Source organism: Drosophila guanche, unplaced genomic scaffold (assembly GCF_900245975.1).
Source record: "Drosophila guanche unplaced genomic scaffold, DGUA_6, whole genome shotgun sequence".
Taxonomy (NCBI): Eukaryota; Metazoa; Arthropoda; class Insecta; order Diptera; family Drosophilidae; genus Drosophila; species Drosophila guanche.
Window position 1 is genome coordinate 3,755,055 of NW_022995755.1, and position 24,921 is coordinate 3,779,975.

The 24,921-nt window shown below is 46.3% G+C and overlaps 6 protein-coding genes across 7 annotated transcripts; 4 read left to right on the forward strand and 2 right to left on the reverse strand.

Annotated features, from left to right (window-relative positions):
• Positions 1-2,802: 2,802 nt before the first annotated feature.
• Positions 2,803-16,861, forward strand: LOC117589782 (neuropeptide SIFamide receptor). The gene is made up of 6 exons (XM_034281979.1): positions 2,803-2,996; positions 4,378-5,441; positions 5,516-5,582; positions 11,400-11,499; positions 14,959-15,597; positions 15,668-16,861. Exons 2-6 carry the CDS (start codon positions 4,575-4,577, stop codon positions 16,407-16,409), a joined length of 2,415 nt encoding a protein of 804 aa, XP_034137870.1. The 5' UTR covers positions 2,803-2,996; positions 4,378-4,574; the 3' UTR covers positions 16,410-16,861.
• Positions 11,548-12,219, reverse strand: LOC117589783. Its single transcript, XM_034281980.1, has 3 exons — positions 12,138-12,219; positions 11,925-12,073; positions 11,548-11,813 (listed from the first exon to the last, which is right to left on the reverse strand). Exons 1-3 carry the CDS (start codon positions 12,147-12,149, stop codon positions 11,672-11,674), a joined length of 303 nt encoding a protein of 100 aa, XP_034137871.1. The 5' UTR covers positions 12,150-12,219; the 3' UTR covers positions 11,548-11,671.
• A 2,569-nt stretch (positions 16,862-19,430) lies between the features above and the next one.
• On the forward strand, positions 19,431-20,265 carry LOC117589578 (farnesol dehydrogenase). The gene is given in 3 exon segments (XM_034281637.1): positions 19,431-19,806; positions 19,808-19,982; positions 20,040-20,265. Coding segments are annotated over 3 exon segments (693 nt in total). The 5' UTR covers positions 19,431-19,468; the 3' UTR covers positions 20,220-20,265.
• Positions 20,266-20,389: 124 nt separating this feature from the next.
• Positions 20,390-22,923, forward strand: LOC117589958 (3'-5' ssDNA/RNA exonuclease TatD). Of its 2 annotated transcripts, none has more exons than XM_034282256.1 (4): positions 20,390-20,855; positions 21,156-21,504; positions 21,555-21,836; positions 21,892-22,828. In XM_034282256.1, the coding sequence occupies exons 1-4, from the start codon at positions 20,660-20,662 to the stop codon at positions 22,028-22,030; spliced, it is 966 nt and encodes a 321-aa protein (XP_034138147.1). In that variant the 5' UTR covers positions 20,390-20,659; the 3' UTR covers positions 22,031-22,828. The 2 variants fall into 2 exon arrangements, with proteins under 2 accessions (XP_034138147.1, XP_034138148.1); XM_034282257.1 differs by lacking the exon at positions 20,390-20,855 and adding an exon at positions 20,918-21,042 and having other exon boundaries at positions 21,892-22,923.
• Positions 22,782-23,929, reverse strand: LOC117589959 (isopentenyl-diphosphate Delta-isomerase 1). Its single transcript, XM_034282258.1, has 2 exons — positions 23,549-23,929; positions 22,782-23,485 (listed from the first exon to the last, which is right to left on the reverse strand). Exons 1-2 carry the CDS (start codon positions 23,849-23,851, stop codon positions 23,030-23,032), a joined length of 759 nt encoding a protein of 252 aa, XP_034138149.1. The 5' UTR covers positions 23,852-23,929; the 3' UTR covers positions 22,782-23,029.
• A 28-nt stretch (positions 23,930-23,957) lies between these two features.
• LOC117589961 (AP-2 complex subunit sigma) lies at positions 23,958-24,821 on the forward strand. The gene is made up of 3 exons (XM_034282261.1): positions 23,958-24,098; positions 24,156-24,305; positions 24,391-24,821. Exons 1-3 carry the CDS (start codon positions 24,096-24,098, stop codon positions 24,664-24,666), a joined length of 429 nt encoding a protein of 142 aa, XP_034138152.1. The 5' UTR covers positions 23,958-24,095; the 3' UTR covers positions 24,667-24,821.
• Positions 24,822-24,921: the final 100 nt, after the last annotated feature.

Here is a 24,921-nt window from a genome sequence, read left to right on the forward strand (position 1 = left end):
GTCAGTTCTATTTATACCCTGCCGACCCAAGCACTGTCGCTGTCTCATGGAAAATTCGTGAAGGCAGCTGCGTGCCTGCTCGCATGCACTGTAGGGGGTTGGTTGCTAATTTAATTGTCATGCCATGCTTTGTAAGTGCGAGTGAGCACGCTGATGTGTTTCTGACTATGTGACACAGTACCTGTTCTCACCAACGCAAAACTGTATCTATAGAACGAGACAAAAAGCTATGCGCTGGCTACAGTCAGAGTTGTTTTTTTCGTTTGACAGCTGTAAGAGCTGTATTTTGAGAAATATCGAATATTCTAATCTTGCGGTAATAAATTACTTCATTTTTCCATGACGTACTCAATTTATGCAGAAAGAAGACCCTATAAACCATATCCTAAACGTATGTATAGCTTGTATGAGCTATAAAATGTAATGTAAATATAAAATACTAGAAAATACCAAAGCTTTAGAGGAAGCGCCACTGTGTGGTGTAGAATGTACAAACAAATGTAAAACGAATATAGTGCATGTAGTGTACATACAGCTGTGTTCAATGAAATAGTAGTGCCGCACCACTTTCAAAACTATTTTAAAGACATTTTCAATCAAGAAGGGTAATCATTATAAGTTTTATTAAAAAAATTATACGATAATGATTAACTGTCAAGTTATATCGAAATATTCACAATATAATGATTAATATTGAATTATACTTACTACTCAATCAATAATGATTATTTTTTTAGCAACAAAATAAAACTCAAGAAATAATGATTACTCGTTTTTAAATACAATAACATACTCAACTTTCAATTGTGAATTATTCTTATGTAGTAAATTGATAACTGATACTTATTCTTAATCAGTGAGACAACCCCAACCATAATAAAAAAAAAAAACAAAAAACAAATTATTTCTCAGTGCAATTTATCTTATTGATGTGCTTATCTATGTAGACGGCATATTTAAATCTGTCACATTTGTCTGTGTGTATGATAAGTAATTTTATTAGCGAACTAAGTAGTAATTCACACATTAAAAAAAGGTAAATCTGGTGGCCAAAAACTCTCTAATATAATATTTCCTAATAAAAAAACTTGTGGAATAATTTTCCTCAAATATGTCGCTCAATTTTTATGACCCATTTAAAGTAAAATTAGTGCCTAGTTACATATGTATTTGTGCATATAATCTTTATGTAAAATGCATATTTATGTACATATTTCCTCAAGGCATTCGTAAATGGCCAGCTGCAGTTTGCAAATCGGCTACCTAGTTTCCCAGGCAGTGCTTAAGAAGGATTACATCCCCTGCTAGTCCGAAAACCCACCACCCAATCGGCTCAGTGTATGCTGGCAAGCGTCCAACTGTTTATGAGAGTTGAACCAAACACAAGGTTTTTGAACCTTTGGGCTGTTGGCGGAGCAGGAAAGCCAGCTGTTGCAAAACGCACGCGCATCCTGTGCTGAATCCAATGAATCGGAGTGGGCTAGGCACGGGATCGAGTTCGAGTTCGAGTGCGAGTGCGAGTATGGGTTCGGGTTCGGGTTTGAGTTGGCGCATATCCTTGAGCAAGAGCATTGGGTAAATAGAGTGAGGAGCGCTCAGCTGAGAGCGCGCTCCAAATAAATGCTATGCTAACGAGTTGAACTGAAAAACTTGAAAACTGTCATTTAACTTCAAACAAAGAGTATGCAAAGCAACGGGAAGAACAAAAGTTTTGATTATTGTTTGGCTGGACCATAGATTTAATTGCCATCTCCGCTTAGCACCACCACCCCACACGGCTGACCAGAAAAGTCTGAATTTCCGTTGTGCGGAAAGAGCTCTGACGGAAGCGCAGCAATAAAACTTTGTTGCATTGCTAGGAAGGAAGGCTTGGCACAAGCACAAATGGCAAAGTGTAACGAAAAGACGAAAGCCTGATGACAGCAATTGGCAGTAACAACAGCCACCGTAACAAAAGTAACAGCAGCAGCATAATGGAGCCGACACGGAAATTGCGTATACCGTATGCCGTGTCCCGCGTGCCTGTTGTGTGTCTGCGCTGAGAGACATGAAAAGCAATTGGGGGGAGGAGACCTCTTGTTGCTCTCTGTTTTGTTTCCTGTGCCCGAGCAAATAGCACACACAGAGCACACAGCACGGCGACACGCAATACAATAGGCAGCAGCGGGGGTAAAAAGTCAAATGGCATAATAAACGTATTTATGAAAAGGCAGCATCAACATGTTTTCCTTTCATCTTGGCCAGAAATGAGCATGGGTCCCGGGTCCGGGTTCGGTTACGGCGTACAGGCGGATTGTGATTGTGAAAGTGTTTTTCTTGGACGGGAAGCCGCCTTACGCCAGCCGCAGCTTCGCACTCGGTCTCCCTGACATTTCGCCGTTTAACCTTGCATGTTGCCAAATGTGGTCCTTCAGTTTTAAGCCTACAAAGTTGTATGCTAAGCCTGTGCGATGCTCCGAAAAGGACGGGAAAAAGCATAAACATATAGGAGCGGCAGAGGCAGAGGCGGAGGCTCTGTCATTGCATTTGAGGGACATTGGTGTTGGTGCGCCGCTCACGGAGTGTTCGGGTGTATGTGCTCGAGTACATAGGCGACAAGGACGATTGAGCGAATGAGCGATGCGATGCGATGCGAATGCGATGTGGGGTGGAGTGGAGTGGAGGGTCTGGGGCTGTGGCCCCACTCTCCCGAATCGAGCTCGAACGGTAACTGGCGGCGGGTGCGGTTTGGCAACAGGGACCTACATTCAGTCGTCGTCGGGCCATCGTCGTCGTCGGCTCCCACTATCGTGCTCCGAGCGTGTCTGTGTCCATGTCTGTCGTGGGGCCAGATAGCCTGAAAAACGAGCTGCCCGTGCAGCATTGTCGGCAGTCCTCATTCAGACGCGAATCCGTTAACATCGCGGTCGCCGAAGGGCAGACAACACAACATCTAACGGCACGGCGACCAGCACATGGCCGTCCATGGAACACGGAACCAACCGAACCGACCACGCGTAGTGTTAACCTTTCAATGTTTTTTCCGTTGAACCGTCTTACCATTTGCCATTTTCTCACTGTTTGCTTTTGTGTTTGTGGGTGGAACACTGTGCGGAGGTGTCTGTCGCTGTCTTTCCCCCCTAGTGTGGGAGTTGTAAACTTTTCTTAGCATCATTATGCTGCACTCGCTCTGCTTTTTCTGCCCTGTGTGCTGTTTTTAGCACTGTCATTTTAATTAGTTGTGCTGTTGACACTTGGCCAAACGCCCCATTGGGATCTACTGGCCTGCAGCATCAGTATCAGAGCTCCACTGAAAAGCGCTGAAATTGAGTAGACCACGACCAAGAAGCACTTTCACGCTCATTCAGGCAGAATCAACGGCCGGATCGCTAGCGGATTTGGAATTGGAATAGGGACACCAGCTGAGACCGAGGCCGTGGACATTTTGAATTGTGTGCTAAGGGGGTCTTTAGTCGCCAGTTTGTCTGGTGTCTCCCGTGGATAACGCCACTCCCACATTGGGCGAAGGGCAACAAAAGAATTCCCTGCCGCCATGGAATTGAGGCAATTGTTTCAATGCTTACTGGCAATTTTTTGGCACTCAATCGAAGTGCCTCCTGCGTTTGGCATTTGTGCTTAATGGAATTTTTATTTGGTGCCATTGAGTTACTCGATGGTTCGTTTTGTCGATGTTTGTTCGGCTTTTTTGAGGTCAAAGTGCACGCTTGCCTTCTCCTTTCAGTTTTCTTTTTTTCTTTTTCAATTGTGCCCAAAACAGAGTAGAGTAGAGCAGGATAGAGCAGAGTAGAGCAGAGCAAAGAGCGAACAATAAGAGAAATGGCATTACAATTAATTAACCACGCGCATGTGTTGGAGATGGTATATGGCCATGTCCCTGAGCCCAGCCTCTCGGTTGCAGCTACCTCGCTGCCCCGCGTTCAATGCTACCACTCCAACCATTTATCCAAGCCCCCAACATTTGGCCTTATCTGAAATATGCACACGAGGCCTTGAGCCGCCGACTTTTTCGTAATGCCATCCAAGGCAACGTCAACCAGCTGACGAACGACCCACAGACCATACCAGACCAGACCAAACCGAGGGACCGACCGACCTACCAACCAACCAACCGATTCGTTTCGCATCCCAAACGGCAACAAACTGTTGTAGGTGCTGCCAAAGCACATCCAACCTTGGGAGGGCGCGCGAGTGTTGAAAATTGCATTTGTTGTGCAACGACAGCGACAACTACAAAGGCACAAACACCACAGACACACACACACACACACACACACACACGAATTTAAACACTGTGGCATGATTACTTTTCAATGGTGCACAAGTGCACAAAGTACTGTAGTCGTATGTTAATTAAATGTTATTGTTTAATATGTAAAGCCACGAATTATCCTGCATATCCTACCACTCAATGGAATAAATGTTTCTCAAAGCCAACGAAATGCCAAGTGACGATGCCATTTTTATAGACTTTTTCTAAATCAAAAGAAACTACTTAACAAATAAAATAGAGAATACCAGCGACGGTCTAGGCGCCACTTAAAGTGTCAGCTAGTTTATCCAAGTTTGGTCTGGCGATGGCAGTAAACGGGAGGATTCGCAAGCGCAAGCATAAAATCCATACAAGTGGCGACACTCCGACTCCGACGACAGCCACAACTAGCGTAACAGCGACGGGGGCAACAGCTCCCTCAATACCCCCCTCAGCGGCAGGCAGGCCCTGGCCCATGGTGGAGCAAAGCGAAACAATCGAGGAAGCCGCCCTCGCTGGGGACTATAATAATTTCACGCATAATTTCGTCGATTTGCAGAACCTCTTGAATTTCAATGATTTGCTGAGCAGCAGCAATGGCAGCAGCAGCAATGGGAATGGAAATGCCAGCGACAATGGCAATGGCCAGAGCAGCTCCTCGAGCGGATCGAGTATCATTAAATTGAGTAACGGAGCCATTATAGACACTCTTTTGGGCACCGTTTTGACCACGGCCACGGCAACTGTGGCGCCTGCAGCCAGCTCTTTGCTGGCCACGATTGCAGCCACCACCACGACAAGCGCATCGGTGGCGGCCTCTACGTCGGCACTGGCCATTGCGGGCAGCCAGCAGGTGGTGTCCTTGTCGGGCCTGGCCATTGCCGAGGCCACCTCATCCACCTATTATGCCAACTTGCTGAACATGTCGCCAGCTACCACCAGCCTGATCGCTGCTGTGGCGGCCACCAAGTCCTCATACAACGACAGTTCCATGCGCTGGGAGCAGTTCGACGGCAACGTGGACTTTGGCTTTGATCCGCTCTACCGCCACTCGCTGGCCATGTCCATTGTCTACTGTGTGGCGTACATTGTGGTGTTCCTGGTGGGTCTCATTGGCAATAGCTTCGTGATTGCCGTCGTCCTGCGGGCGCCTCGCATGCGGACGGTGACAAACTACTTCATTGTGAATCTGGTATGTGGCCCCCTAAATCATACGAATGAACCCCATTAATTTGAACTTAAATTTCCATTCCATTCCGTTTCCAGGCGATTGCGGACATCCTTGTTATTGTCTTCTGCCTGCCAGCCACTCTGATTGGCAACATCTTTGTGCGTAAGTATCTGCTTAATTCCGTAAGACTCTGAGATTTATTTGCCGCTGGGGGCCCCACATTAACGCCGTGTGGAATGATGCGTGGTGCTGTGCGTATTCTGTTTTTTTCTGTTCTGGTTGGTTCTGCATATTAGCTGGATTTATGGGTCGCAATTAATCGCCGCTTAGATAAAGCTTTCCCCCGACACAAACGACACGGACCAAAAATTTGTTCGCTGCGTGTTCACGTGGCATATGCGTAATGTGCCACGAGTATCAACGAGAACAAAAGCAAAATGTAATGGACATGACATTAGAGCTAATGTCCGCATAAATGCTTGAGGAAATTAAGCCCGATTTCGATTTGCTGGCGCAGTGGTGCCCACAGTCCTGCGAGAAGCGTTGCAGTAATTACCATTTATGTTTCTTTACGTATCGGAATTTATTTACTCTGAGCAGACACATTTGGTTTGCGCTTCCCCGTTTTAATTGGAAACTGAACATTTAACGAGTATTTACGAAGCAAACAGTCAATGAGTGAAGATATTATTATGGGAATGGCATCGCAAAATGCTGCAAAATTAAAGTTAAACCATAAAAGAAATAAATGCACTTAGCAAATTGCACGCTCCAGAAATTGCAACTTTTTCGCAAATATTTCATTGGATAGCCGTTCTAGCAGTTCATTTATTCAGCATTTCAGTCTGCCAAACATGTTTCAAATCTTTTAAGCAAATGTAAATGAGTCTGTGACATCAGAGAAATCCCTGCCCGGGATGGAGGCACTCAATTAAATTAATTTTCCGGGTGTTGGGCCACCACACAACACCACAACACTCCCTTTCCCAGTCCGAATACATAGTCCTTCCTGGAACTGACAATTTTGCAAGTGTCCAAGGTACAAGTGTATATTTAATTAAAGGCCAATTCGAAATCCCAGCGAAGGCACGACGACCCACAAACGACCCAATAAACGAGGTTGCGCATAATTGTATGCTTTAATTTAAATAAATTTCACCTGACATGCCTATCTATCCATCTCTGTCGGAGCCATTACACCCTCTGCAACAACAGACTGTCTTCCTCGATGTATACTTCGTACACCCCTCAGCTTACCCCTTGGACTCGGACGGGCGGTAAGCTGTCTTCCAAATTGATTGTCGTGGAGCTGTTCGAGCAGGTGCCCAGAGTATGAGGCTATGCAAATCGCTGTCGACATGGAAAAATGATCGAAATCCTTGGGAAATCAAATTCAAATTCCGATTGTAATGCACGCCATGTCAGGGCAGAGCTAGGGCAGCCAGGGAACCAAAACCAGACCAAGGGCCACAGTTCCATCTTCTATTGGAGCCGATGGCTGCCCACGGCCAGCTAGGCTCACGGATTGCCCCAAGTGTTGCCAATTAAGTAGTGGCTCTTGCCCTCCCCCCGCCCCAAAGGCGGTGCTGAGGGTGGATTGTGGGGGACTCTCTTGTTGCTATACCTTAACTTTAAGAAACGGCATTGCACTCGGCTCACGTTCTCCCCCGCCCAACAAGTGGGTCGCTCGGTCGGTCGGCGAGAGTGGGGGCGTAGTAAACGAAGTCGCCCGAATGAGCGAGAGTGCCAGGGAAAAACGAATGAAGCGTGTGGCAGGAAAAAGTGAATGAGTTTTCCTCCGCTTGCATTGTGTGACTGTGTGCCTGTGTGCCTGTGTGGCTGTCTGGCTGTGTGTGTGCCACTGCGCATTCTCTCTGCGCTCCTCACTCTCTCTGTGTACTCGCACTCGGCTGGTTGTTGCTGCTTTTCGGGGTGGCCCAAAGGATCATCGACACAAAACTGACCTAATTTCAGAAATTCAAGCTAGGCGCAGGGCTGGCGCTGCCAGGGGGCCGAACGCTCTTAGTGGGTCACTGTGGGTGGCGGGCGACTCCCCAACGTCTCCCTTCTCCATTATGGCCTGACTTGGGCTCAGCTGCTTGAGGCCTAAGCAAAAGCAGCAGTCACAACAGCAAACACAAATTGCAGCCAGCCCTTGTGTGCTGCCATTTTGACTTGTGTGTGTGTGTTGAGGGGGGTAGTGGATTGTATATGTGTGGGAGCATTTTTTTTTTGACTACTCCCCCAAACATTCCAATTCGCCTTCGACAAGCAGCTGAAAGACATTTCAAAGCAAAAGAAAAGCGTGTGGCGTGTGGGTAGGCTAAGAGTTCTATAGGTGCTCTCGGAGTGTCTCGGATGTTTGGCATATTTGCACATCGAACATTGCACGTTGCACCGCCACACCCCGAACTGGTTGCTAGGATGTTCGCCATTCTGCCCCCCGCCAACCAACAAAGTGAATTATATGAAATCAAAATGCAGCCGTCAAAGAGGATGCCGACTACGACGCGAACGGTGGCCATCGCCACAGGCAGTGGCAGTGGCAGAGGCAGAGGCACAGGCAGAGCCATTATCTAAGCACACCTTCAAGCCTCAGAACTGCAGTGGAAGGTTGTTTGCATTCAAGGCTCTTTGCGGCTGGATGAATTGACCTAAATATTTCGCTTGGCAAACCTGATAGTCAGGGTTATCCACACACACACACACACACACACACACAGATACACACACACTCGTGGTGTGTGTGCTTGTTGGTACCTGCACGGGGTTCGGCCTGTACTGGTTGAGGGCTGTTGTAGGGGTTGAGTTGGGGGTTTTGGAATGTGTGGGGGGGCGCTGGCAGGGCAGGTCGGGGCCCTTATTTATGTGTGCTTCGAAATCCAATAAAATGCGAAATGAATTGATTTCAGCGAGCGAGCGAGCGAGCCCCATCCGCCTTGAGACGAAGGATATCCTTGCAGTGTCCTAAATGGGGCTTTATGGCCATTGTTGTGCCGTCTTATCAATGCGAAATCGTTGTCATTAAGTCCTTTGTGGATCCGCAGCACGTTCTCCTCAGGTTTTTTGAAGTCACGTTGCCACTGCCAGTTTGTTCATTAAATTGGCAGCGAGATTTGTGCCGATAGAACGCGGCGGCGGCGGCTGCGGCGGCGGCGGCTGCGGAAAGACGAAGCTGATGAAGTCATTTTTCAGCTGTTTGCGCCTGACGCCTGATTGTATTTTAATTTAGTCGCTACGTGATGATGGCCATGCCCAGATCTCACCTCCCCCATTCACCATTCTCCCGAGTCGCTCTCGTGTCTCCGGCACAGGCTGGCGCCATTCCTGCGGTATTCAATTTGCCATCGTGTAGTTACAGGAGTCGCTGCAGGACGTGACGCTCAAGTGATAATCATAACAATAACGCATTTGTCTCAAGTGTTATGCCTCTTCAATGGCCATTCCACGCCCATACCAATCGAACCAATGCCCCTCCCATATACAGACTCAGAGCCAGAGCCAGACCGTGTCACAACCCCCGTGACCCGTTGGCGGATTTGTTACGCCTGATTATTTCATTAACTTTATGAGCGTACGCGGGTAACCACAACCTTGATAGAAACAAAATTGTCGCCCCTGGAGGGAGGTTTGGAAATGCAAAAGAAAAATCCAATCCACTTTGCCTATGCGTAACGTAACGACAAAGAAAAGTTTTCCAGTAAAGGGACACTGAAGAAAAAAGAAAAAACTAAAAGGCTTAGGCAGGGCGCGCTTGACATTTTCCAGGGCCAGGCTCTCTCCTCACCGCAGCACACAATTGAAGGCTGCTGATAAGCTCAAATATCGATTTGGTACTCGTATTATCTCTTGCAGTTGAGTTGATCAATATTGAGCACCAGCTTATGCTTACAAATGGCGAAGATGCTGAGGCTGCTGCTGCGTCTGTTGGCCATATGTCGCCCTGCCCTGTCAAAACACACTCAGCCCCAGCCAGTCAGCCACTCATGCCTCTTACCTCTTACCTCTTACCTTGACAGTATGTACCGCAGCTTAGGACTTAAGAAGCTCTGAAGATACTGCTTGTTTAGCCTTCAAAGCGCTAAAACTGATAAGGGGAACAGCGAGTTTGAGGGTCGGATATTCACGCGATTCGATTTGAGTTGTTTCTGATGTTTGCACAAGAAAGGAGTTCTGATCTGCAATTTTGGATAACAGGTTTTATGTACACTTTGTTACAAATATTCAGCAACCAATTCCATGATGTCTGGATAAAACCCATGTTTGTCTTTGCGATATTAAAAGTCAGTTGACTGTTTTGAAACTAAATCCATGTTTGTGTTGTGCGGAAAACTTTAAGCCAGAAAAAACCAACTAAGGCACGTTTGCATTCTTTAATTAAATGCCAAAACGCCATGGAATGGCTTTCCTTTTCTTCTTTTTGCGTGAATACAAACTTTGAAATGTAAGCAATGTGTTTAGCCGTTCACATGATTGAATATAATGGAGCATTTCCGAACTGAATTTGAATTGAAAACTCTTTTTTAAGCCACTCTCTGCTGTCGGTTTAATGGACGAAAAGTTTGGCCAGGCATCAGACAGCCATATATCAAAGTTTACCCCTATCAGCATAATATCTCAAATAAGTAGGGGCGTGCTAGTATACTCGCCTTAATAGCTTCGGTTTCAGTCTGTTGCACTTGCAACACAGGAGAGTTCTCCCTTCCACTCCTGTTCAACGCAAGCAATTTGAAATCGAACGAATAAACCCGAAAAGAAACCCATTTGAGTTGCTGTCTCCTCGTGTATGGTACTGTTGATTGTTTGTGTCCGATGTTCATGTCCTGTACACACAAAACCCACATGATGCTGCCCAGAACCTGTCCATTCGACTCTCAAGCCAATGCACAGAAGTTCACAGCCACAAAGCCAAATAATATTTATATTTTTATGTGCCAAATCATATTAAATTTGGCTTTTATTGGGCTGCCCGGAGAGCGGGTGGTTGCCCGGTGCGTATGCATAATAAAAAGCGACAACAAATCGAGATAAGACAGGCGAACGAGACAGGAAATTAGAAGCCCCAACAGCAGCCAGAGACGCCTGAGAAGGCGTCTCCTGCGACGAGCATTGAACTCCATGGTTCGCGGGGCGGGACGGGAGTCCTGACACTTTGCCTCGTGCTAATGATGTGTGGGCTGTTGGTTGGTTAATTGCCATTCGATCTGTCATACTCGGAGCACTGTTCGACTGTCATCAACCTTGACAAACTTTGCCACAGGTCCTGCCAGCATACTGGAGTCCTGGTGCTGGTGCTGGTGCTGGTGCTGGTGCTGGTGTCCTATCATGCCCCCGGCCATGTGTGTTTTATAACCTTTTGTGTCTGAGTGAGTTATTCCTTTTAGCATAAAATTCATAACGCACAACTATGCGATTGCTATGTGCGTACGGGGATGGCGCATCAGTCTCGTGCCTTCTTCCATCAAATAGAATAAAAGGAATACAAATTAACTTAGGCATGTGCGGTCTGGTCGTGGTCGTGGTCTTGGTGCTGGTCCTGGTCCTGGTCCTGGCTCTTGTACTGATTGTGGTGCTGTTTGTGGCTGAGCAAACAATAGTGCCCGTTCTCCATCACCGCTCCGACTCTGCCGCTGCCGCTGGCTGGTCGCAATCTGAGCCTTGTCACCAAATTATGAATGATATTCAGCACATAAATCTCAGTCAGCAAACAACGGCGGAGACGTGGGCGGCTGGCGATGCCAAGAAGCATTGAACGTTCACCAAGTCCATGAGCATAAGACAAGAGATAGGACAATCAGGACAACGACTAGGACAACAATGCACAGGACAGGACAGGACAGGACAGCAGCAGGACAGCGATGTGACCGAAAGTTACTCAGCATAATTTGTACATTGTTTATGGCCAATATTTACCCGCTCTCTCACTCTCTACCTTCTCTTCTCTCCTTTCTTTTCTGCTCTTTTAAACATATTTTTCAGCGTGGATGCTCGGGTGGCTGATGTGCAAGTTTGTGCCCTACATACAGGGTGTCTCGGTGGCGGCATCGGTTTACAGTCTAATTGCCGTGTCCCTCGACAGGTAAGTTTGCAACGCGATGCGTTCAAAAGTTGAAAACACTCTCCTCAATTACGTGGCTGTGAACTTTTATTGGGGGATAATCTTGGCTGTTGGGTGGGGGTGGGCCAGGAGTGGGCGTGGATGGGGATGGGCTGTGGGCTGTGGGCAAAGGTTCAGGGGCAGTTGGGTGCAGTTAATGATGCACGACCAGAGCGGGTGCGGCATGGTGCACGGGCACTAGTGGCACCAGCGGCTTGATGGCATGCACAGCCACCACAGGCTTAGCGACAATCGGGGTGACGACCTTCACGGATGCCGGATGGTGCACGACGTGTCTATGGAAGAGAGGGAAGCGAGGAGGGTACAGGCGGATGGATGTGTCAGTGTCAGTCAGCCAGTTAGGGCGATAAGCAGATTGAAAATTAATTGCGTTCCGTTCAACTTACGAGTGCACCGAGTGGGCGCCATGATGGATGATGGGCGAGTGCACCACAGCGGGATGCGCCACAACGGGGTGCGCCACAACGGGATGCACGGCCACGACGCCGGGATAGGCGTGAACCTGAGCAGCAGCGAGGGCGGCAAGCACAAACAGCTGTTCGAAGTGGGTTCAAAGTTCACAGATTAGCAGCAACAGTGGATCCATCAGAGCTACTTACAATTTTGAACATTTTGATGGGCTGGGAATGTGCAGGAGATAAGTAGAAGTTGGGCTAATGATTTGCTAGTTGCAACTGGTGACAAGTGCAACATCGAGCGCAGCTTTTATAGGAACCGCAGTCCGATCCGAAAAGTGAGTGCCGGCGCGTCGCTCAATGCAAGCAGCAATGCTGCACCTGGGGAAAACTGGTCATGCCAGACAGACAGACAGATGGACAGACAGATAGACATTCAGGCAGTGGGGCACAGGCAGCTAGCAGTCTGTGGGTCGCTCGTTTTGTCTCAAGATCAAGTTCATCACAGTTTGCCTTGTCCGTATTAGGCGCTGTGCGATAATCAAATTCATGTTTCAAATTCAATACGAGAATGCCTTAGAATGTTGTTTTCACTTCAGTTTTTCCCTTGCCTGGACGAGTGGTAATGATTCTTTGATGAGATGCCGCCAGGAATCAAAATGTCAGCCCTGGGCTTCCTGGCTGCCTGTCCCCATAAATGTCCCGCGACAAGATTATTGATGCCCATAAAGTCAGAAATGTCGCGGCCAGCTGATTTATCAAGTGATACTAAAACGCTTTGACGTGTGCCAGTCATAACCCCAAGGACAATAACAGACCAACATAACCAAGTGCCCGTCTTGCTTTATGTGCACTTTCATTTATATCAATTTTCCAACGAGCGCATCAACCAGCATCGGAATCGGAGTCAGAATCAGAGCAAAAGAGCCCGGGGGGCAGCACCCCAGCAACGTCACCCCTCTTTAGCTTCAGCTTCATCTTCTTTTTCTATTCGCATTCTGCTTATGTTTTTGTGGCACCAAAGACGACCACAACAGTACATCATTCGATCGTTTGGTCAGGCCCCCAGCTCCCCCCGAGACAGGCCATGCCGAAGTCCGTTTGTGTCTGGCCGCATCCTGTTTTCTGCTGTTTTCTCTGTGTCCATCCGCTGCTTTGTATTTTTACGAGCACTCGTAAACTGAATCGAAATTTAAGATTTATTATCTGTAACAAGAAACTTAAATCTGCTCTCAGCTGTCTTAGCCACGGACTTAAGTGCTCAGTGCTTCCCATGATTCCGAGTCTTTATTTGGGGATAGTAGAACTGTAGCTTATAACTTATAACTTATACCAATGCCATTTAATTAGGGTCGTTAGTTTCCAGAGAGCGTACAGGGATCTGCCCCATCATCCACGTACATTCCTATGTTTGTATTTATTCATAAAAGCCATATATCATAGCGCATTCGTCCTCATAGTTGTGGCTTTTATGGCACTGACAGTGACACTGTGGGTCTTTAGCCCTCTGTGTGTGGGTGTCTTTGAAAATGTCAGGAGTGCGTAGGAGCCAGAGCTAGAGCCTGGGATAACCGTCATAAAACCACGCAGGGCATGGCCGTGGATGGCAGCATGTAGCCAATTATTAAATTTGTAGCTGCTCGTAAGCTCCTCACATGAATATGCAAATTACTTATCCCCGTACTTTTTACTAAGGGAAAGTACTCCATGGTCCCCATGTAGCAACCGCAGGCCACTGCGGGATATTCAAATCCAAGAAATTTGTATCATAATTCAGGCAACGTCACCGCATCTTTCATCACATGGTAATCCCGCAGAGATTTGCACAAATGCGTACTGCACTCAGCGAAATGAATGGAGCACAAATTAGCATGATTGTCGCAATCATTTTATCACCATCCATGGGGAAAAGTGTCCTCAAATAAATGGGAATATTCCAACTCATTGATTTTGATATATTTTAGAATTTATTCAACAAAGTCTTAAGGTCTTAGAAGGGTATTTTCATTCCAATATGAATTTCCAAATCTTAAGTCAATTTTTTCCAAGTAAAATTGCTTATTCCGAAAATCTCAATTAGACCGTTGTCTGATTTATGGCCATGGACAAATTATGCTAATGCAAGTGGTTGCCTCCAATAAATAAACGTTATGACAATTTGATATTGGCCACTGCTGCAGGCAGCTTTGTCTTTGTTCCCCTCCCATCTGCCCCAGCCACAGGCGGATTGTGAGTCCAGTACTTTACTTTGTTGGCTATTTTTAGAGAAAGATTCCATGCTGGTTGGGGCTGTCCAATAATGAAATTACCGTTGTGTTATCTGCCAAATGTTTTGGCCAGGCGACGACCCAAAGCCGTACAAACACCAAAATACGAGCACAATGCACGGCATGAGGACTGGCCCATAATTACATGGTTTGGTCAGGACGAGGAGACTCCCCGGGCACCCAGACCCAGACTCAGTGTCAGACTAAAGCAAGTCTTGTCTATGACTATTGAACGGGCGCCATACAATGAGCCGGACTGCACTAAGCTAAATGAAAAATGCTGAAATCTCCTGAGTTCTCCTTCGCCTGCCATACCATGTCAGCGACATCGGCGTCAGCGTCCCTTGTTCTCTACCTCTGCGTCAGCCTCTCACAGCTCTTATTCAAATTACAATTCATTATGGCAAGCAAAATAAAAAATGACACCCCCTACCCAAAATAGACGAGCACTCGTACTGGCATTCGCTGCTGGCATTTTTGAAAGTGAGTGGCGACTGAGAGTTCAATAGACGAGATTGGAAAGCGAATACTCAGCAGAAAAAGGCTTAGGGATGCCAGCGCAGTGCTTGATGGCAGGAGGCGGCATCCTGCGTGTGCAAATTAATCAGTGGGAGATATTTGCATGCCAAGCCTTGTTGAAACGGTGTCGTCATCGTCGCCTCGACAGCTTGATGATTGCCATTATACTTGACGGCTCCGTCTTCGTCTCAGCATCTGGAGCTGGTAAACATTCTTTGTGTGGTGCACTCTCGTTGCAGGTTCATTGCCATCTGGTGGCCGCTGAAGCAGATGACAAAGCGACGTGCGCGTATCATGATAATCGGCATATGGTTAATCGCACTGGTAACCACCATACCCTGGCTGCTCTTCTTCGATCTTGTGCCGGCCGAGGAGGTGTTCTCGGATGCTCTGGTCTCGGCCTACACGCAGCCGCAGTACCTGTGCCAGGAGGTCTGGCCGCCCGGCACCGATGGCAATCTGTATTTCCTGCTGGCCAATCTGGTGGCCTGCTATCTGCTGCCCATGTCGCTGATAACTCTCTGCTATGTGCTCATCTGGATCAAGGTGTCGACGCGCTCGATACCGGGCGAGTCGAAGGATGCGCAGATGGATCGCATGCAGCAGAAGAGCAAGGTCAAGGTGATCAAGATGCTGGTGGCGGTGGTCATACTGTTTGTTCTCTCCTGGCTGCCGCTCTACGTAATCTTTGCGCGCATCAAGTTCGGCTCGGACATATCGCAGGAGGAGTTCGAGGTGCTCAAGAAGGTGATGCCACTGGCCCAGTGGCTGGGCTCATCCAACAGCTGCATCAATCCCATCCTCTACTCGGTGAACAAGAAGTACAGGCGAGGATTTGCGGCCATCATTAAGTCGCGCAGCTGTTGCGGCCGCCTCAGGTGGGCCACTCACTCTCTCTCTCTCTCTCTGTCTCAGCCATCCTGCTAATGCTCCTCTGTTTACTCGCAGATACTATGACAACGTGGCCATTGCCTCGTCCACCACCAGCACGCGCAAGTCGTCACATTACCACCAGAACAGCTCGAGGAAGAGTCCCAGCAGCAAGGGCAATGCCGTCTCCTACATCTACGAGCACAACTCGCTGCGGCGCCACAACATGATGCTGAAGCAGGACAGCAATCTGTCACAGCAGATGCTGCTCAAGCAGGACTCGCACGGCTCCCGGCAGTTCCTGATCAAGCAGGAGAGCTCCTGCAGCGATGCCTCCGGCATACGGCGTCCGTTGTGCCAGCAGGACAGCAATGGCTCCAAGATCTCGCTCTCCAAGCAGGACTCGATTGTCTCCTACATGGAGTCGCGTCGCGCTCCCGCTCTCGGTCTGAGCGACTCGCTGGCGGACAGAGACAGCGTCTCCATGGAGTCACGTCGTGCCGGAGGTATCATGGCGAATGCCACGCCGGGATCCCTGCTGGACAAGCGACAGAAGTTTGTCAAACAGGATTCGGTCATCTCGTTTGTGGATCAGCGACCAGAGCCACGACGTCATCAGCTGGTCAAGCAGGATTCGGTTATTTCGTTCGCCGATCAGCGTCGGGGTTTGCTCCACAAACAGGATTCCCTGAATCGAGCCAGCGATGCACCCACTCATCATGTGTCCATACTGAAGAAGACAGACTCGCAGCTTAGCTATGGGTCATCTTCGTCAGCATCCGCCGCCTCACCACGCCGTAGTGCGGATCTGTACGAGTAGGAAGCCCCACAATCCTCTTGCCATTCCCCCAAGACATAATTAGCTACGAATCACTTGCATAGAACAAACTCCACAACATACGTATACATATTATATATAGGAAACGTATAATTGATTGTCTCATTCCTATGGCAGCTACAAACATACGAGTTATGATATGCTATGACGATCCAAATCCCTGGTATCTCTGACTTATTTACTGTCCCCATTGCTAAATTACAGCCAGAAATGTCGCCACAACTGAGGGACTTGAATGAGACCAACAGACAGACAGAAAGGCAGACAGACGGAGTGGTACGGTGGTTATCTTCTATTATTCGAATGATTTTATGGAACTGTGATAGAAGTTGGCAGTGCTGGTGGTCTGAAAAGTGCCAGACTTATCCGTCATGCCATCGTCGTTGTTGTTGTTGTCATCTCCGTCGTGTATAGGTAGCCAGATCTACATAGGAATAGCGAATGGGAATGGGAATGGGAATGGGGATGGACCAATGCGATAGGGGGTGGGTAATCTAATCAAAGATCAGTTAGTTAGACACAACAACACTCCACACTCTGCAAATAGAAAACTCCCGAATCGACAGGTGGCCCAGACACACATAGAAATAGATGTTTTATACGTGTTTCGAATGGTACATACATGCTACAGACACAAACATAAACAAAAGACAAGATATAAAACTACTCCTTGGCTATGGCTATATAATATCTACAATATATATGTACCGTTACGCAGTTTTAAGATTGTTTGTACTCGCCATTTGCTATGTATCGAAGAAGATGAAGAAGTGTCGGAGGAACGGAACGGAATCAAACGGAAGGTACGATGGGAAAGGGAAAGGGAAAGGGAAAGGAAAGACCTTCAAATAGCTTTGCTAAAACTTTTTGTACGACAGCGAGAGTGAAACGGAACGGGGCAAAAGTAAGTCCAGTATCATATTTGAGAGAAGATAAGTGTAACAAAAAACAAAAGAGAACAAAACAAAATGAGATAACACCGAGGTCTAAAGTAACGTACCTACTAAATTTTTGTATGGAAATTCTTACAATTTATACATATATATTTATATTGATTTTGGAATAAGCAATATGCAATGTGCAATGTGCAATGCATGGGTATGGTATGGTCTATGCCTACACTGTGTATCTATCAAACAACAATAATCAATTTTATTAGAATTTTACACGAAACCAAACCAAAAGCAAACCAAAAGCAAACCAAAAGCAAACCAAAAGCAAACCGAGTCACAGCAGCAACGCAAATGATGGTGGCAAATGGTTAGTAAACGCAATACAACGGAAGAAAGGAAGGAGGATGAATGGAAGGAGGATGGATGGAGGAATGGGCACGATGCCACTACTTGTACAACGGAAGCAGTAGGTAGGCCGTTAGCTTAGATATCGTTGGGCAGTGGGTGGAACAGTGTACACATCGAACAGCGCACAAAGTACGTAGCACACTTGACGACCGTGCTGCCATGCTGAGGGAGATGAAGATGATGTTAGTTTTTGCGGCACAGGCGCGACGGGGTGGGGTAGATTAGGGATAGCGCTAGATTAGATCTAGAATGGGGGTAGGCCGCGTTGGATTTCGAATTTCTGACCGACCGACCGACCGACCGACCGCACAGTGGGAGCACAAAGCAGTCAAAGATTTCGCACTAAAACGTATCACTACAAAAAACTAACAAAGAAACCAAGAAGCAAACAATAATCGAACTCAAATTCGTTAAACACCAAACAAACACCAAAGAACTTTAAACTACGAGTATATAAATAATGAAACCTTTTAACAAGTACGAGTAACTACGGAGGAATCAATGGTATAACTATGAAACTAAACATAATGATAATGATAAACTATGCAATTTTATTGTTAGCCAAAATTTTATAAATGTCAAGTAACGAACAAGTAAAATATTTATATGTACTCGTATACAGAATATATCAAGTATAAAACATATGTATGTTATATATATATATCTTTATATACTTCGATGGTATTAGGCGCTGTTTTGTAGAGTTTTGTCACGCTTCAACAATGCTATTCCATCAACATTTTTGATTTTGGGAAGCTTCAAGCAAATCCCATTCCATTCCATCCCAACCAATCCCAAAAAAAAATCAAAATCGAACAAAGCACTATGATGGCCACTACAAAACTCGGCCAGCGCTTAATGCAAGTCAAGATCTACAAAGAAGAATATCAATAATATATTACAAATATACAAACATTTATATAGATTTAATAACGCATATACTCGAGCTCGTACCAGCAGTAAATGCTGTCCCCAAAAACAACAGAACAGAAAAGAAAAGAAAAGAACAGAACACCAAAAATATTAAGCTAAAGATTACATTTATATAACGAGCTATCTAGCAACAAATTTGTTGTGCGAGCAACAAAACTATATGCAAACCCCCAATATTTATACGTATGCAAGTATGTAAAGGAGCGCAATAGAAATGCAAATGTCCTTTCCCGCTTTTACTCAGCCACGCAAAGATGAACGTGAAACGTAACGTGAAAGTAATGAAATATGTGGATAAAGCAAAAGTATATTTATCGAAAAAACCAAATTGGATTTTAGGTTTAAAGTTTTAACAAACGTAGAGCATACTCATACCTTCATACACACACATACCATAATACATTATATGTGCATTATGTTCGTTATATACCGATATGGAAAATAGAAAAACAAAAACACCAAATCTGCGCGTTAACAGGTTCAAGATTAACAATATCAATATATGTAAATGTATGTGTTTATGGATACATATATGTATATCTACCGCCTACAACCAACACCAAAAAACATACATGTTAGCAGAAATAATACAAATAAATAAATATAATAATAAAATAAACCCTCAGCTCGTTTCGATTTCGATAGAAATTCCATTTCATAGAAACCGTTGCATCAGCTGATCATGGATCGGTATATAAGTAAAAATACCATGCAGCTATGACTATTTTTAGGATATGTATATACATACATACACATCTACAATGTACGTGTTCGTTTCACTGGATCATACAATTTTCAGTAAATAAGATGAACCGCTGGCTAAATCGCGTTGCTGTTGTAACTGGTGCTAGTTCCGGGATTGGGGCAGCATGCTGCAAAGATCTGGTGTCCAAAGGAATGATCGTCGTAGGATTGGCGCGACGTGAGCATCGACTGCAGGAGCTAAAGTCGTCTCTGCCCGACGATCAAGGGGCGCGTTTTCATGGTCGCCAGTGCGATGTCAGTGTGGAACAGCAGGTAATTGATGCCTTTGCTTGGATCGAGCTGACTTTGGGCGGGGCCGACGTATTGATTAACAATGCCGGCATAGTGCGACGCACCAACATCACCGATGAGGGCAACACGGACGCTCTGCGCGCCATATTGGAGAAAAGTGAACGATGGCCATGTGGTGCTAATCAATAGCCTGGCCGGGCATATAGTGCCAATGGTGGCGGGGATTCAATTCAATATGTATGCGCCCTCAAAGCATGCCATAACTGCCTTAACCGAAGTCCTGCGACAGGAGTTCCTCAACAAAGGAACCAAGACAAAGATTACGGTGAGTTGTTCTTTTTTCGTGTGTTCCCTCTAACTGTTGCTTTCCTATAATCTCCAGAGCATCAGTCCCGGCGTTGTGGACACCGAAATCTTCGACAAGAATTCCGCGGAGCTGGCCAAGACCATGCCAATGCTGCGTGCCGAAGACGTGGCCGATGCAGTGACCTATTGCATCCAAACACCACCTAATGTGCAGATTCATGAGCTCACTATCAAGCCCGTGGGTGAACGATTCTAAGATTAATATATTCGTATCTACAATTAAAATTACCCTGCAATTCAAATTTTTTAATCATCCAATTCGATAGAGCTGCAATCGATAGCATTTCAAGCTTGGTTAATAAATTGACAAAATTACAAGTTTTCGGTATATTTTTTTGATGGTTGTTCGGTATATTTTATCGATAATACCGCGGTCACGGTCACACTAGCCAGCAGTCGTAGTCGTGTCGGGATTTGTTTTTTAAATAACTTGTCTGTTTTAAGCCGTTAATTAATCAATTGGTATACTCTTCGAAATTGCAACGAAATCTTCAATATACTACATACTTCACGGTTCTCATTTGCCGTCGCGTTTCCTTGTGTGCTAACGAAAACTAATTGAATTACACACGCACACAGACAGCAAACACTCGTCTGGGCTGCGTCATTAGCTATTTTGGTCCAAATATTGAAATTATGGAACAACAACAGCAACAAATAGCTCCCGAAGTGGCCGCAACTCCAGCGCCGCTGCTGGATGAGCAACTGGACATGGATGACAGCATGAAGCACTGCTTCGAGAACCTCATTGTCATCGATGTGGGAGCTAATTTGACCAACAAAAAGTATAGCCGTGATCTGGATTCCGTCGTTCAAAGAGCAAGAGACGCAGGTTAGTGCTAGTGTATGGGTATGTCGATTAAAGAAGAGCAAGAATAAGACAAGACGGGGGGCTGGTGTGAATTGTCTTTGTTTTTGGGCGAGGCACACGCACTGAGAGAGTGCCAGAAGGTCAAGTGATAAGCAACATGTGTGCACAGTTCGCGTTCGCAGTTCTGTGTGTGTGTGTGAGAGTATAGGTATGTGGCATAGCCGTGGGCAAGTGCAACCCGTGCACCAATGCATTTTCGATGGCCTGGCTAAAACTTTCTCTTTGGTGTCTCTCTTTTGTGTTTTTCTGTGTGTGTTGCAGGTGTTCAAAAACTAATGGTACACGGCACTTCGGTCAAATCAAGCAAGGAAGCGCTGCGCCTTTCGCGCATTTATCCCGACATTATCTACTCGACTGCTGGCATACACCCACACGACTCAAAGTCCATTGTGGAGGAGCCGTCCACATGGTTCGACTTGGAGCACATCGCCCAGGCACAGGAGTGCGTCGCGGTGGGTCCATGCGGCCTGGACTACCAGCGCGACTTCTCCGAACCGGATGCCCAGAAACAGATCTTCGCCAAGCAATTGCACTTGGCCATTCGGCTCAATAAACCTCTGCTAATCCATGAGCGGTCGGCCCAGAATGATCTACTCGAAATACTCGACAAGTATGTCCACCTCCGAATGAAGCAAACATTTCTAACCCATCTCATTTCAGATTCGAGAATCTACCGCCTGTGGTTATCAGAGGTTTTATGGGCACAGCCGAGGAGGCGCTCAAGTATTTGGACCGCAGGTTCTACATCAGTTTGACCGGGTACTTGTGCAAGGACAAATCAGACACGGGCGTTCGCAGACTGCTGGACAATGGCACACTGCCGTTGGATCGATTGCTAGTTGAGACGGATGCACCGTTCATGTATCCAAACACCAGAGCTTCCAAGCTGCCGCAACATGTCAAGACTGCCATCACCGAACGCTCTTTGCTGTACTTACACAGGTAATGGGGGGAAGTCATTTATCTGACTATATTGAAGAATGGAATACTCTTGCAGATATTGTACCTTCCAACGGAATGAGCCGTGCAGTCTGCCAGCCATTGTGGAAATGATTGCAGCATTCATGAAGAAAACGCCCGATGAGGTGGCCTTGGTCACTGCCTTCAATGCTTTGAAGCTCTTCGGTTTGTCCTAAAAAGGGTGCATCAGCACCCGAACGAAAAAGTGTGTGCCTGCAGGCGTGTGCTTTGTAGACAGTTTCAACGAGCCTGAGATTCACGATAGACTCATATATGTGCCTTAACCACTTATCGAATTCAAGATGATCCGATCATCTTGATATTTCATTACACATAACGATACACACCCATATACACATACACAACTACGAACCCAAAACCCAACTCCCACTTGCATGCGAGAACTACGTATACGTATGCCATACTCATTCATACTGGTGCAAATTGGCGATCGAAATTTGCAAAAGTATAGCTTTAAGTTGTTGGAATTTCCTAAGCAGATGCTTTATTTACTTGAAACCCCCTAGAAAACGGTGCCAAGGTAGATGGTGCCATGTGAACGCAACGTGTTGGACTCTGGGGAGCAAATCAATTTGCCATGGGTCTGCGCTTCACGCTTCGAGGCGCGCGCCTCGAACTACAGATATCGCTTTCGAAAGCGATACTATTTAATGCTGCAGCTTGTCTTTGTTTCAATCTGTGCTTAGATCTAAGAATCATATTTATAGTTCGTGTCTCTTGTTAGTTTGTAGTCCTCTCTTTTTTTGTACATATTTATTCTTGTTGTTTATTGTGGACCTACCGAGGTCCGCCTACTAGCATGCGATATGATGATCAGGGTGATGATGAGATGATGATTATTCGAAACGTAATGTGATCATATTAAGAGCTAAAGCATATTCAATATCCTATGCCTACACACACATATTACATACATATATTTTGTTATATTTACATATACAAAACAAAACAAAGTTGTACTGGACTGATCAACTCACGGAGGTTGCATAAAAATCCGCTTTTGTGCCCATTGTTTGCACACACTCACACTATTTTCCATTTGAATAAAGAGAATTTGAAAATCAAACAAACAATCAAAGGTTATAATTGTATTTTTGGTTCGTCAGCACAGCACAGCGCATCTGTGTGGTGAGTATCTGTGTGTTTGTGCATATTTAAAAGCGTTGTATGTTTTTCAAGTCCTCGAACTGTTTCAACCCATTCAAGTTGTCCCACCATTGTTTGAGGCGGTGACGCAAGATGAGTGAAAACCAGGGGGTCAATGGGGCGCTAAAGTTCGCAACGGCATCGTCGATCTCGTCGCGTCTCAGAAAGCGCACCTCGCTGACCTCGTTGCTGTTGGGCTTCAGCGTCACATCCTTTTGCAGGAAGAGTATGTAGTCGATCTCGTGCTCACCCCAGACGCCATCGCCCGCATCGGCGTAGTGAATACGAGTGAGGTAGTGAAAGTCCTCCGGCTGGATTTCATCTGTTGGTATGCCTAGCTCGTAGTTCAGTCGCCGCTGGGCAGCCAGTCGGATTCCCAGGGCGTTTGCCTCCTGACGCTCCTGCTCTATCTCGTGAAGCGGGTGGCTGCAGCACGCGTTTGTATATGTATTGGGAAAGGTGATCTGCACTTGGCCAATGACGATACGTGTTTAATGGTTTCAGGGGAATTTCCACTGCTAACTCACCTTGTGAACAGAACGTCTTTGGACCAGCATTTCGCCTTTGGCATTGAAGAGAAAAACGCTGAACGCGCGATGCAGCTTGACGTCCCTAGTCTGTGGATGCACCCTATGGCAGTCTGCCTTGGATGCTGCACCTATAGCTCTGTCATTCTCGTCCACCACAATGCACTGCTCCTTCAAGGCGCTTGCCTGCAAGGGATCGTGTACTTCAGCGGTTGCCTCCTTCTGCTGACGACCTGGAGTGGTGGAGCACCTGCGCAGCGCCTGAAAGCGTGAAGTCAGGAGATTCAAGCGCGATGCCAACATTTTTGGGGATTGACTAGCTTCAAAATGTGACAAAACAAATAAAAAAGTGAAACTTCGTAATACAGCGCGAGCGTCGCATTTTGCAACACTGGTGCTCGGAAACAGCTGTTTCGCTTCACGCTGCAGCCCTGGAAATAGTGATACACAATTTGCTCATAATCAGTTTTTCGCTTCCGTCGCTGAAAATTGAAATTGTAAATACCAAAGTAATTACTCAAGTAATTACCACCGCAGACCCTGGAAAATGGTAAAACCACTGGTGGCGTTATGTTCGCACTGAATTGCACTGTTTGTACTCCCCCAGATACGCTTTATACTCATACAAAACCGCGCTGGTAAGACTCGCCTGGCGAAATGGTATATGAACTTTGATGACGACGAAAAACAAAAACTGATTGAGGAGGTGCACGCCGTGGTCACTGTGCGGGATGCCAAGCACACCAACTTCGTAGAGGTAAGACCAGAATGCCGATTGGGGGCGTCCACACACAGTCTCTCGAGAGTCGGAAGCCTAATCAAATGTTTTACCCACTCCACAGTTTCGTAATTTCAAAATTGTCTACAGACGATATGCGGGCCTGTATTTCTGCATCTGCGTGGACGTCAATGACAACAATTTGTGCTATCTGGAAGCCATCCACAACTTTGTGGAGGTGCTGAACGAATACTTCCATAATGTGTGCGAGCTGGACCTCGTCTTCAACTTCTACAAGGTCTACAGTGTGGTGGATGAGATGTTTTTGGCCGGCGAGATCCGGGAAACCTCACAGACGAAAGTGCTCAAACAGCTGCTTACATTAAACTCTTTGGAATAGATAGCCATCTCCATTAGAACGATGCATTCCCATAACCCCCCGTGTGGGTAGGCGTTATACCCGCTTATCGAATCTTCTTTCATATACTATATTATGTATGTATTATTATTATCTGTAATGTGTTCTCTATGCAAACAAAACTCTCAAATGTTAAATACCGTGTTTAGAATCAAATAATGTATTCTAAGAGATTATATCCAGGCAAGTGCATAAGGTCGAGTCGATTATTATCGTGGGTTGTCGGGTCGGGTCAGA

Excerpts from the sequence above, each read along its gene's own strand:
- LOC117589782 (XM_034281979.1), top strand. The coding sequence starts at position 4,575 with ATGGCAGTAAACGGGAGGATTCGCAAGCGCAAGCATAAAATCCATACA. Across the intron at positions 5,442-5,515 it reads ACTACTTCATTGTGAATCTG|GCGATTGCGGACATCCTTGT; the intron begins GTATGTGGCCCC and ends TTCCGTTTCCAG. Across the intron at positions 5,583-11,399 it reads GATTGGCAACATCTTTGTGC|CGTGGATGCTCGGGTGGCTG; the intron begins GTAAGTATCTGC and ends CATATTTTTCAG.
- LOC117589783 (XM_034281980.1), bottom strand. Across the intron at positions 11,814-11,924 it reads GGCGCCCACTCGGTGCACTC|ACACGTCGTGCACCATCCGG; the intron begins GTAAGTTGAACG and ends TCTCTTCCATAG.
- LOC117589958 (XM_034282256.1), top strand. The coding sequence starts at position 20,660 with ATGGAACAACAACAGCAACAAATAGCTCCCGAAGTGGCCGCAACTCCA. Across the intron at positions 21,505-21,554 it reads CTACTCGAAATACTCGACAA|ATTCGAGAATCTACCGCCTG; the intron begins GTATGTCCACCT and ends ATCTCATTTCAG. Across the intron at positions 21,837-21,891 it reads TCTTTGCTGTACTTACACAG|ATATTGTACCTTCCAACGGA; the intron begins GTAATGGGGGGA and ends ATACTCTTGCAG.
- LOC117589959 (XM_034282258.1), bottom strand. The coding sequence starts at position 23,851 with ATGTTGGCATCGCGCTTGAATCTCCTGACTTCACGCTTTCAGGCGCTG. Across the intron at positions 23,486-23,548 it reads AAAGACGTTCTGTTCACAAG|ATCACCTTTCCCAATACATA; the intron begins GTGAGTTAGCAG and ends GGCCAAGTGCAG.
- LOC117589961 (XM_034282261.1), top strand. Across the intron at positions 24,306-24,390 it reads AGCACACCAACTTCGTAGAG|TTTCGTAATTTCAAAATTGT; the intron begins GTAAGACCAGAA and ends CCCACTCCACAG.